This window comes from Phalangium opilio, unplaced genomic scaffold, assembly GCF_054372755.1.
Source record: "Phalangium opilio isolate 3A_F unplaced genomic scaffold, DU_Popi_V2 ptg000113l_1, whole genome shotgun sequence".
Taxonomy (NCBI): domain Eukaryota; kingdom Metazoa; phylum Arthropoda; class Arachnida; order Opiliones; family Phalangiidae; genus Phalangium; species Phalangium opilio.
In genome coordinates this window covers 4,457,685-4,470,266 of record NW_028324209.1, presented here as the reverse complement: position 1 = coordinate 4,470,266, position 12,582 = coordinate 4,457,685, and the positions used below count along the sequence as shown (strand labels likewise).

At 36.8% G+C, this 12,582-nt stretch overlaps 2 protein-coding genes across 3 annotated transcripts; one reads left to right on the top strand and one right to left on the bottom strand.

Annotated features, from left to right (window-relative positions):
- Window positions 1-1,299: 1,299 nt before the first annotated feature.
- Window positions 1,300-8,859, bottom strand: LOC149623461 (uncharacterized). The gene is made up of 4 exons (XM_089852355.1): window positions 3,321-8,859; window positions 2,554-2,804; window positions 2,288-2,464; window positions 1,300-1,859 (listed from the first exon to the last, which is right to left on the bottom strand). The coding sequence occupies exons 1-4, from the start codon at window positions 3,523-3,525 to the stop codon at window positions 1,533-1,535; spliced, it is 960 nt and encodes a 319-aa protein (XP_089708481.1). The 5' UTR covers window positions 3,526-8,859; the 3' UTR covers window positions 1,300-1,532.
- Window positions 8,860-9,266: 407 nt separating this feature from the next.
- Mob3 (MOB kinase activator 3) lies at window positions 9,267-12,461 on the top strand. Of its 2 annotated transcripts, none has more exons than XM_089852363.1 (7): window positions 9,267-9,504; window positions 9,850-10,000; window positions 10,061-10,154; window positions 10,237-10,370; window positions 10,443-10,558; window positions 10,622-10,708; window positions 10,776-12,461. In XM_089852363.1, the coding sequence occupies exons 1-7, from the start codon at window positions 9,463-9,465 to the stop codon at window positions 10,827-10,829; spliced, it is 678 nt and encodes a 225-aa protein (XP_089708489.1). In that variant the 5' UTR covers window positions 9,267-9,462; the 3' UTR covers window positions 10,830-12,461. The 2 variants fall into 2 exon arrangements, with proteins under 2 accessions (XP_089708489.1, XP_089708488.1); XM_089852362.1 differs by having other exon boundaries at window positions 9,270-9,504; window positions 9,835-10,000.
- The last annotated feature ends 121 nt before the right edge of the window (window positions 12,462-12,582 follow it).

Genomic DNA, 12,582 nt, shown 5'->3' with positions numbered 1-12,582 from the left:
GCACTAAACCTAGACAGCGCGCGTGCGTCTTTCAACGCTTATTTAAGAAAAATAGGAAGGAAGCCCGTACGTAGCCTTTAAACCGGACTTCCGCCCTCATCAGAGCGATAGTGGCGTACTCGCTATCCCCGTATTTCTGTCTTCGGCTCCCCGCCTTTGTCCAGTAGGGTCGGCGCCAATAATAATCCAGGCCCATTGTGTTCATTTAATCATAGTTGTCGTATGATATCAATTGGAAATCCAGAGATAATCTCTTAAGATTATCAATTGAGTCGATTAAGTTGGGTGCTCGAGATGCCGGATACTTATTGATAACCCGTCCTCTATGGGAAAGATCTCTTTGAAATTTGGAAGAAGTACCTGACCTCTCGCTTGTACTCATCATCTGGGCGGTCTCGTTGGGAGGTATAACCCGGTATTCAAGATATTACCTTTACGATTGCTTTTCTATTTTTGTCGTCTGCCCGCCGTTGATCGCTCTGGTGAGTTTAGCTTTCGGGGCTGAAAGGATTTGTATTAACTATTTCGATGAAAAGGCTCTTTTTGTGCCTTTAATTTGCATGGTCGGTCTTACGGTTAATGGACATATATGAATGAATACCAATAATCGCTTATTTTGGACCGATTAAACGATACATTGTAGCGTTTGGGTTCTTCCAACATTTTCGTATAAACTTTAGTGCATGATCCATATGTTGAAGATACACCATGTTTACGCGTCCGAACTGAAATCATAGGCTTACTTTCCTTGGTATTGATTTGACCTTTAAACTTTAGTTGAAATATAATTACAATAAGTATGACACTACTCACCTCACTAGGACAATTTCTTGAGGAAGGTTTTTTCCCCGATAGAAAACAACTCTAAACCATATTACTCCTTGGTGTTTAGAATTATTCTAGAGGACCGGTAAGCCCTTCTAGATAAGAACCCAGCACCCGTCCCCTAATATCTATTGGATCTGCCTGAGAAATAGCTGCAAACCTACCTCTATTTACTTATTGAGTGTCATACTTTTTGTTGTTAAGCTACTTATGTAGTTTTCATATAAACCTGGAGAACTTGGAAATGTCAGTGTAATAAATTTTTAACTAAAATTTGTAATTTTTAGTAAAATTCAGGGACATTTGTGAGGCTAGAGTACGTTTGCTCAACTAAAAAAGTACTCCTGCAGTTATGCCTTGCATCTGGAAATGTCAGGGATGTGTATGGAAAAAATATTGCGATTAACCCTTAATCATCGTACAAGGAATCTGGAAGTAGTTAGCCCCTCGATAAGTCGGAAAAAAAAGTAAAAGTTCCATTTAATACGAGTGCATTTTAATCAATAAATTGAGATTTCACAAATTTGTACATAAATTAAATTAAAAATAATTAATATATACTCTTAAACAATAATAATCTAGGTGGTGATAAATCGTACATAAATATATACATTGTTAATTAATATCGAATTAAATACTATGTACACTTCACGCATAATTAAAGGAAATTTAAGTACTTAGTTTAAGTTTAAGTTCGTAGAAGTAATTCACCGTGATTGCGATGAGAGATCATATGGTAATCCCATGGGTGCCAAAGCAGGATGAGCTTGCGGGTGAAGTCCGGCAGTTGCCGAAGGACAACCGGCCGCCGTAGCCGCCATCCACCACGGCGAATATAAATAAGTAAAGGCGTAAGCCCCGGGGACTGGAATAGAGGAACACAATAGAGGAGGCGGACGGGGCACTTCTTCCCGCGGACACATCAACTCATCATCCTTGACCAAAACCTTGACCGCTACTCGACGACCAGAGGTACCGCAGCTACTTAAGGGTTCGGAGTTGCTGCCCGCAGTTCGGGTTGAAAGATCCTCGGACTGTATTTAGAAAGGGTTCAAATATAAGGAATGAAATAACATTTTTTCATCTGGTACACCCATTGAAATATATTTTGTTTTGGGTTCAAAGTAAACTGTTCTTTAAAGGGAGATTGGGAAGGAAAATCGATTCACGATTATCTTAACTACTAATTTCAGCACCGATATCTACATGAAACATTCGGGGATATCTCGAAGGGAATTTAAAACTTAAAATAAATTCAAATGCCATCGATTAATTAAAAGTTTCCATTGAAAAATGAATAAATTTTATTTTTTAAATTCACTATATATTTCAATTCAAGTGAGAAGACTTGACGCGTTATAGGGTCCAGAAATGGTTATGATTTAATATTGCCATGGGTTAAGTATAAATGACTCAAATCCTCCAATATACAGTATATTATAATTTGAAATGATTGAAATACCTCAGTTTGAGAGTCGGGCTGAAGGTGCATTTGCTGCCTCCGTTTTGTTTTATAGCGGCGATTTTGAAACCAAATTTTGACTTGCGTTTCGGTTAACTTTAAACTTCGGGCCAAATCGGCTCTCTCGGGTCCGGACAAATATCTCTGGTGGCTAAATCTACGCTCCAGCTCGAATACCTTGAAATATAATTTAAAATTCGATCTTTTAAACGCCGCGCCATGAATTTCAAACATTTTAAAATATAATCATCGTTGCGATATGATACCTGGGCGTGAGAGAACGCAGCCCGAGATCTTTTCTTGCGAGGTTGGGTGTTTGATCCCGAACCAGGATTGCACGATGACGTCACGGGGTTCTGTTTGTCCATTAATGCGGTATGTCCCGAGGAATCTGCTTCCTTCCGTTGGCGATCATCTTCCCGTTCATCTTGGGCTTCTTTTCGAGGGCACGAAAAGTGATGTCGGCTTCCTGGCGATGGTCTCCGGATCCTCGATCGCGTTAACGACGCTGGAAACTCTATCGGCCCGAATCCCGATTCACCCAAAAATATGGAAGATATCGAATTGCGCCATCAGTTAAAAAGTCCAATCTTTATTTGCCCAATATGTTCTCGAGGTTTGTTCGCGATAAGTGCCTAACTTCGTGGCTTAAGTGGACGCAAATCGCTCCCTAATGCGTTATTGGGTTTTTTCTGAAGTTTAAAGGTTGTTGTAGGTTTAACGATTCAGCGCGAAATAGGATATGTTTGTTTAATTTCGTTTATTTATTGTTCTTACTTATGAGGAATTACTTAAATGAACTTTGCTTAATTAGCACCGCAACCGCGAGAACTATATACGAAATTAATTCAAAGAAGTTATAAAGAAATCGTTCAGTATCGAAATCGTAAGGTTTTCAATTTAATAATTAATAATAATAATTTAATAATTGAAAGGTTTAAAATTCAATTCATACAGAGTTTCAGAATAAATAAATTAGCTTCAAATTAAGGAAAAGGCGCGGGGATGCAAACGATAAGGTTTATTTACTCACCGTCCATTTCAATTTTAACTTTGCACAGCGGAATGTCGTATCTCGGTTGATGATGGTGAAAGTAAGTGGCTGCCCTGGTCAAAGCCGCTTCGGACAAGGAAGCCGCCCTGGCCCCACTAATCTTACCGTCGTACAATAACCTCGATTTTGGTTCGCCGCTGGACATTAGCAATTGACTGATTGAGAAGGAACTATTAACGGACATGACTACACTCGAGTGACCTTAACCGTAAACCCTAAGAGACACCTAGACGCTACCACGGAGACATTCAAGGATCTTAATGAAAATCAACCGAGATTATAGAATTATTGAATTGAAATCACAGCCCTCGCACTATCCACGAACTCCTCGGCGACCAAATAATGTCTTCTGCTAAAATTTCCCCCAGGGACTATTTTTCGGTAGTTATTTTTTCTAATTTTTTTTCCGGTAACTTGTGTGAGGTTCTATTGAATATGGGCGGGCCGTTGAAAACAGTTTTCGGGCCTTCTAATTTGTCGTTGAACGGTACCGCCTACCATTCTAGAAGGGAGAATCGAGCTAGGGAAAGTAACGTTGAAGAGAAAGCAAAAGCAGTCAGAGTCTCCAAACTTTTCTGCAGACTACTACTGGGCAAAGGAGGTGACTTTCCCGAGCTATGGGTGTCTCCAGGACTCTCCCGGGGCTCAAGACGACTGTAGAGTGAAGACGTAACTGGTGAGCATGTCTTTTTGTACACGTTCTTGCGTGGGACTTGGGTTGATTTGGTCCGAACGTGGTGCTCAATCGAGGGTGATCGATTGTATGTTGTGGGGAACGCGTGTAAGAATTTGCGAGCGTTTAATAAGAAATAAGAATAGTGGGAGAGAATTGCCTTTGTGTTCTGGTTTCACGGCCTTTTAAATTGCAACTTACTTATTATACTAACCCCTTTTTTCATTATGATAAAATGTTTGCTAAATGTATGTACAAAGCAATTTATTTATTTTTATTTTTTGAAATATTGGTTATACATAAGGTCATTATTACAAAGGGGTCATTATCGGGTTATATTTACATAACTACCAGTTAAAGTAATTAATTCAAAATTGTTTTTTTTAGTTTCTAAAATTCATTATAGAATAAATCGTTAATTATGAAACACGATAATTCAGAAACATCGATAACATTTCTAAATATATTATAACCTTATAATGCCCAAGTGTGGGTTCGTCGTAGGGGCGTGTAGTATCAGCGTTCTCCATTTGAAATCAAATTAAAAATACTTTATTGATCCTTACTTCAACCGCTTTAGAACTTTAGATGTCATCTCTAAAATGGTTTGCATATAGCTTGTCTGTCAGTAAGATAAAGTCTAAAGATATTTATTGCATAATACCGCGAAACATTAAAATAAATCCCCTCCTCTCTCCCCCGAATGGTTGCAAGTTCCAATTGCAAATCTCTATATAACCCGGCCGCCGGGTTGCCCTGAAAAACGAGCTTTTATACCGATAAAAACAAAGGCCAGGGTCTAACCAGTCCTATGGGATCGTATAACAGAAGGGAACACAAAGTCTCGAAATCCATTTGTTTATGTAGAAATCTCTGTCTTAGATGGTTCTCCCCGCTATAGCTTTTGCGAGGGTGGTAGTGTTCGCTTAGCACGTGGATGTCCCGAAAAGAGCAGACTCTTAAGAGACCACCCAAGGGTGCCAGCTTGGTGGTCAGACTTTCCTCGGGTTCGAACTCTTTAACCGACATCTTAACTTAAACTTTCAAATGCCTCATCGTTATTACAAAAGCCGCTAACTTAAAGTGGGGAATTAACAATCCATCACTTCATTTAGTGATGTGTATTATAACATACTTTGCTGACATCTCTTTTTCTCAAATAAAGTAAGAACAGAGCCCAAATCATGCCTAAGAATGTTTGAATACTCATTTTAGGTTTCGATAAGCTCGTATTTTTTATCGGGTCTTTCCTGGTAGAAAGTTTTCAGATCATAGGTGTTCTCGGTGAGGACCGCTTTAACCGGAAAATGTATGAAACGGTAGTTCAAAACAAGTATCAATTCAAAACCCTCGTTATTAACCGACTGTAAATACAATTTTTAATGTTATAGCCGGACCCTGTCTTACTACAAGTTATGGTCTCACGAGGCAAGATGAACAAGGTTGTTGAACAGGAATGATGTTTCATAGTTAACCAGTGTTTTTAGCAATCCTATTTGGCTAAGTTTTATCGCCGTTTTGAGATGCTGAATCTCTAGCTGGGTTCGAGGCATGGCGCGGGGCGTGTAAGCTCGGATTCGGGTTACCGAAAGAGACCCAATCTTCCCGACTTTGTTATAGCGGGGTTCGGCTAAAGGTCAAGATCTTTTTTACACTCGCTAAGTAGCCTGCATCGTCCAGAAGGTTTTTTTCCCCTAGCCAGCGTTATAAAAACAAGAGAGGATTCTTTGCATTCCAAAGTCGTCGTTAAAAAGTTAGAAGGTATATATTTGTAGGAGGTGTTAAAAGTGGTGTCGAATTTAATGTAAAAATACAGCTGGAACGAATTAAGTTGGCATTTCAATAAGGAGGTGATTGAATTCTTCAATACTGCATGAGACTTCTAATGAAGTAAGTAATTCTTTGGTAAATAATAAGTAAGGAAAAGGAAGACCAAGATAGACTTATCTATCTATGATCTTTTAAATTTAGCTTCTGCACTATGTTGATATGAATGTGTATTTTTCTTAAAAGGATCCTTAGTGTCCTGGTACTTGGGCAGTACTTTTTTAATCGTCTTCTAGTTTTAACTTTCATATAAATATTAAAGAGTCTGAAGCGATCGGCGCTACTGAAGTAGACGGCAAGATGAAAGAGTCTAGGAATTAAACAAACCGTTTCACGTAAAAGCCATTAAACGCCTTATGAGATTCAAACTACCGAACCAAAAGACTTGGCGCTAAGACCTTTCAGTTTGCCGCGTCTTACGCTGAAAGATGTATTTTGCGCGAGTCTCGAAATTGTCTCACTGGCATTGACCGAGACTGCGTGTCTATATGTGTTTTTCTAAACTTCCGGAATAGAGAAACGGGTTTAAAACTATAAAATATGTCATCCTAGCTGTAATGGGTTTGCCGTAGTTGCGATGCTACCCTTAGGACGGACCAAGTAGCGACTTGCTCGCGTTAATGGCAAACAATCTTTGTTCTCATCGCCAAGAATCGGGGAGAAACTTTGAGAAATTAGGCCTATTTGTAAAACTTAATTTAAGATTATGAATAAATCTGAAAAGAAAAGAATTGTCATTGAAAAGACGATATATGAACCTCTTAAAGCGTTAAAAGGGAGACTGGTTTATTATTACAGAGCCCTTTTAATCTTCACCGCTTCTTTTACGAATTGGGTGGCCCAATATAACCAGAAAAACAACGGGCCGAGAACAGTAAAATGTCTCTAATAACGCCCTCTTGGATGAGCACGTGTGACTTAACCCAACAAAGCATTCTCCTTGCCTCCTTTCGTGAAATCATACTAGGCTACATAGCTTGTTTTAAAGAGAAAGAAGAGGGACCGTGCGTTTAGAACTTGGGATCCTCTTTGTGACCCAGTAGAAATCACCCCTCTAAATAATTCTGTCAGATGGGCTGGTACTCTCTTTTGATGATCAAAATGTAAACAAATCACGGACTTTTATAGTCTATAAGAGCCCTGAACCTCAAGATATTCTCTCCCTCCCACGCTCGGGTTTGTAGATTCTTGAGAATAGAATAGTGTAAATGTACTTCTTCAACTTCTTGGGGTATAAAATTAAATACAACTAAGACTAATCATAAACGATAAAACGTGTTATAATTTGGTGTTCACTATAAAGACATTGCCTTAGGGCTTCACGAATGATCAAAGGGTTACTAGACGCTTTTATAAACAACGTGTGGCTATTATCAAAAGTTCATAGTTAAAAACCAAAAGTATATTTCATTGAAGCTTGCCCACGCCGTTTAATATGACTCCCTCATTAATTGAAGAAAACAAATATGTTATTAAGCTGTATTCACTATTAGTTTCGTAGTTTTTAACTTGTTTTGAGGAGTTTGTAATATTTGAGCAACAAGGCTCGTATCATAAAGTGTAAGGTTCACTATAAGGGGCGTTCTTTATAATCCTGAAAATCGATATAGTACTCTTATATTAAAAGAAAGAATATGATTTTTATATATACACCACCTCCATCAAATTGAAAATCAAGAGATAATAAGGGGCTAGCCCTCGCTACAACCTTTAATCCGAACAAAAGTCTCTCTATTGTGTCAATAGTTCACGTCAAAGCTTGGGGCTCTAACCGTTCTAAGCTGTAATTAGTTTTTGCGAATGAAATTTTCACGCCATTGAAAAAGGCAATCCATTAACAAATGCGTGCGTAACACGCGACGGTAAGAAAGGCCTCTGGCTTTTAAACGAATTAAAATCCATGACCGGCCACACGACCAGCGTGTACATTTTAGAAGACCTCTATTTTATAGGTTACGCTTTCTATGTCGGTCTGATCGCGATGCCTTCCTTTGAACGATCGATTTCCTAAAATTATCCCATGGTGCGAGTGAGTTTGAAAGCACTTGGCAACCGTATTCTTAATGTCGTTCTTCGCGGCACACCCAGTTGATTTTTAACCAGAGTGCAGACAGATTACAAACACAGTCAACGATTTGAAGACCTCCAGAAATTGCACTGTCCCTTTAACAACTCCTTCGGCCGAGAGGAATGACTACAACTGTCACCCAGACGGACCAGACGTACCTGAATTACAAGTTCCCAAGCATTATAATAAGAATGGTCATCAATGATATACTTCCGTGTGTTTCATTATTGGTTATTTCATGAAGTTTGGCGCTTTCGCTCTCAAAGCAGAACCTTGGTTAAGCCTCAAAAATTGCACCCAAACCCGTAAAGGACGGGCGTACATGTTTTTGCCATGGGTTTTGGCACTAACTACCTTCACATTTGATCATTAGGTAGCTGGTAACCCACAAGGCAAAGACAACCTATAATTCAGAATTCTGGACAATTAAGAGCTCGACACCCACATAAAGAGGGCCTCACTCTCCAAACATATCTAATTTTATAATCAAAATACTTGACATTTCACCTAAAACTCTGTTTAAATATATTCAATAAACCTCTATACAGTAAACTGTTTATAAATATAAATCCTTAGTAATTTTAGCCGATTACGTGGCATATACGTGTTTATACTTACATTTTCGTGCATGGGAAGAGAGGGGGGCAGGCTAGGAAATAAGACTGAATTACTCGTTGCCTATACGTTAACGATTAAGATAGGCAACGGTTTACTGGTCAAAAACCAGTTTATTAATAGCTTGGGCCAATTTTTTATTATTCAAAACCTGAGGGTCACTGGTCCCAATGACTAGTTTATAAATTCCTACATTTACTAAAATTTGATATGGGGACCACTTTAATTAATTTCATTTTAACATAAATTTCGACTGCAGGAGTCCAGTTGAATTTTGCCTTTATTAACCCGAATCCTGGGACCAGTAGAGAAATAAATAGGGAAAGGGTAACTGGTTCCAGGACCAGTTTAATATTTAAGACAACACGAGTCACTGGTCCGGAGGATTAGTTTAGAAATAAATCTTATTTCCAAGCCTGGGAAGGATATCCCGACTTTTTCAAGGGGATATGAATATCAGCAAGAATGAATTTACCATAGTAAATAAATTCTTGATATCAGTGACATCACTGAAATTTAATTATTAATGCAATTTAATGCACGATATTAGCCGGATATAACCAGTAGCGTCGCGGAATCGAGTGGGTTATGCTTCAGCAGTGCTACCAGATATAAAAAAAATTTATATTAAGTCCCCAAATTTCAAACCCTAGCGACGCTACTGGTTATATCCGGCTAATATCGTGCATTAAATTGCATTAATAATTAAATTTCAGTGATGTCACTGATATCAAGAATTTATTTACTATAGTAAATTCATTCTTGCTGATATTCATATCCCTTTGAAAAAGTCGGGATATCTTTCCCAGGCTTGGAAATAAGATTTATTTCTAAACTAATCCTCCGAAGTTGAGAGTTGAGACTCGGGGCCGGTTGAGCGCGTGATCGTGTGGGCTATGGATAGGGAAAGGCGTGAATCTTAAGGGTAATACGTAATAATGGCGCATTTCTCTTTTGCTGAATTTTTCCAAAAGGGAAAGGTAATGAAAGTTTTGATTTGGTGTCTATTGAATGAATTATATTAACCTTTTTCTAAGCTAAAAATTACATAAACTTGAGGTTTATACTTATAAAGGGCATTTTCAAGGTTATGAACTTGCATAATATTATAATCTTAAGTAAGCCTTGGCAAATCGGGGAGAGAAGTGGGGTAAAAAAGATGTGTCATAGCCTTGAATGTGATGTTTTTGAAATTGGCTTCCTGGTTAATAAGACTTACAGAGACGGAACTCTAAATTAGACAAAACTAGGAATAAAACAGTCGTCTTGTGTTGTCAAATTTTAAAAGATTAATTCCTAACATTGCACAGTCTTCGCATTTCCAGACGTTTAGACCCAAAAAGAAATTTGAACCAGGTACCTTGCGCTACTCATTGCACAAGCACGCTCAGGCCTCCCTAAATTCGGGAATAAACTTAAGGGAAGTTGTTAAATTACCTCCTGGCGAGGACTTAAGTGACTGGTTAGCTGTCCATGGTAAGCTCTTTTATTGAAACTAAAGCCATTCCTTTAATTCAACGTTGATTCTGTCAAAAGTGGTTGATTTCTTCAATCGTATTAATCTCATATATGGAACAGTAACGGACTATTGTACCGAAGAGTCTTGTCCTACTATGTCAGGTGGACCAAAGTCAGTCAGATACTTACAAAATAGTCTTAAAATTGATAATTAATCAGTTTCATCTGTCAAATTTTGTAATTTTAACTGTAAGGTTTGAATATCTTTGGGCGGATGGTGCAAAATATAAGAAACCAACACCATTACCCGCCCCCCAATATATCTCATTGTTAATGGACTGGGTTGAAGCGCAAATTAACAATGATAGATTATTTCCCGTTACAGTCAGTAAGTTAACACGATGAAATTTAAATTAACCTTCTACCGTGTTGCGGTTGAACTACTTCTATTTGTATTTAGATATACCTTTCCCTAAAAACTTTGTACCAACCTGTAAAAAGATCTTAACCAGGCTTTTCCGAGTTTTTGTTCACGTATATATACATCATTTTGATCGGCTCGTTGCCATTGGAGCTGTAAGATGAAACTCTAAACAATTGCGGTGAACTGTCTCTTTCTAATTCTGTACCATTTAATAGGAGGCTCATGTTAATACGTGCTACAAACATTTCTATTATTTTATAACTGAGTTTGAAATGGTTAGCCAAAAAGAACTGGAACCTCTGGTAAATTAAAATATTCTCTTTTGAAAATGGAATTTTAATTCTATATTAAATAATTTTTTTGGTTAAGGTTGAAATGACAAAAAAAATCTGTAAAGATTGTCCACCTCATCAACATAGGTGAAACTAGCCCCTACTTAAGTTTTTGTAACTTTCTACATTGGTTAGAAGTTCTTTATTTTTTGTTGTTTTACGTTAATTTAAAATATAACGGAATATCAAAAACAAAAATCTTGGGGAAGCTTAAAAACTTAAAGCGATGGAATCAGGATAAGAAATATTGATTGCAAAAATTTGGGTGCTTTAGTGTTGCCAGCCATCGTGAGAACGTAATTTAAATTTATTTAAGAGTTTGCACCCAGTTTTCATTAAGTTTAAAAATGGTTATATCAAGAAGTTATATCTAGTATCTCAGAGAGAAGGTATAAATTCGCCAGATTTCCAGCTTTTTATCTCCAGTCCAAACGTATAGTAGGTCCGGAGTCAATCTTCGTCTCTAAATTACAACCAGCATCTCATTGGTTCTTGAAAACTCACGTCAGCGTGACGACGCGAGTGACGAAAATTAGTCATATTTTCCGACTGAGGAGAGGCGAAATAGCCAGGCGCCTCCTTTTACGTCCCCCCCCCTTGTATTTTGAAAGGGGGACTGGGACTATGGCCTGGCGCGAATACAAAGGCATCTTATACCTTCTCTCTGAGATACTGATATAACTTCTTGGTTATATTTTAAACAACTTTAAATTTTAGGGTGTTTGACATTTTGTTTGTTTGTTTGTTTGTTTCCCTGAAAGATCTTTTTCAAAAGTTTTATTCTAGTCCACCATGAAAAGCTTGAAATCGTGTACAATAATTGAAAAAAAAAAAAAAAAAAAAATCCAGCCAATGATGTTAATTATATTATTTTATATTACCATTAATTAAGTTATTTTTATGTTTAAAAATATTTATATTATAGCGAGAAGGAAATGAATATTGCGAGTTTAATATTTTTTTAGTTGCACAGATTAATATTAAGAATTTATATTTACTAGTTAAATATAATTAGTTTTAAGTTTTAACATTTCACATTTAGTTTGTGAAATATTTACTTTTCACCTTCAGCAATGTCTCTTACTATTAAATTTATTAAGTAAACCAAAATCATGTTTTAAGCACATTTATGTTAATGTTAAAGGTTTGCTCTATTTTATTTATCAATTTCATAATTCCCCCCCCTCCCTGTGATAAGTGAGTAAGAACATAATATTTTTGCGGGTCTATTTTCATTTCTAAATGTGTAATTTAATTAATTTTGCTGTAGTTTTATTATTTTTATCACTTAAGCTAGATAATAGTTATATTTGCAAAATACAGCGTAATTCTTTTATATATATATATAAAAATTAAAAACATACAGTCACAATGTTTTTTTATACAGTTCAAAAATGTATACATGTTCCCACAAAATCTTAAGATCAAATTTCAAAAGGTATGACCATGTTTTCTTAAAAATTTAACTTATCACGATCAAAAAAAACTAAAGTACTTGTGGGGAAGCCTCAAGGTCAAAGGTGAAGCTTAAACCAGTGAACATGTGAAAAAAAAACTATGGTTATGCCTTTAAATATTTGTCTGAAAAAGTTCAGTCCATTCTAGGACTTAATTTTATGTAAAGGTTCAAATATATTATTAGCAATTTTTGTAAATTTGAAATTCTTTGTACTAACAATGTTTGAATTTCCCAATGAAATAAAAACAAAAGTATAAAGTAAAATTTGAATTTTAGACCAATCAGAGCTTTAGGTCATATTAGGCCTAAAATTTGAATTTTAGACCAATCAGACCTTTAGGTCATATTAGGCCTAAAATTTGAATTTTAAACCAATCAGACCTTT

What these genes read in the sequence shown, in the direction of transcription:
- LOC149623461 (XM_089852355.1), bottom strand. Translation starts at nt 3,525, where the DNA reads ATGTCCGTTAATAGTTCCTTCTCAATCAGTCAATTGCTAATGTCCAGC. An exon ending in AGTTAAAATTGAAATGGACG is followed by an intron (nt 2,805 to 3,320) that starts GTGAGTAAATAA and finishes TCGGGCCGATAG; the next exon opens with AGTTTCCAGCGTCGTTAACG. An exon ending in AGCCCGACTCTCAAACTGAG is followed by an intron (nt 1,860 to 2,287) that starts GTATTTCAATCA and finishes TTCTAAATACAG; the next exon opens with TCCGAGGATCTTTCAACCCG.
- Mob3 (XM_089852362.1), top strand. Translation starts at nt 9,463, where the DNA reads ATGGCGCATTTCTCTTTTGCTGAATTTTTCCAAAAGGGAAAG. An exon ending in AATTTTTCCAAAAGGGAAAG is followed by an intron (nt 9,505 to 9,834) that starts GTAATGAAAGTT and finishes AACATTGCACAG; the next exon opens with TCTTCGCATTTCCAGACGTT. An exon ending in ACTATGTCAGGTGGACCAAA is followed by an intron (nt 10,155 to 10,236) that starts GTCAGTCAGATA and finishes TTTAACTGTAAG; the next exon opens with GTTTGAATATCTTTGGGCGG.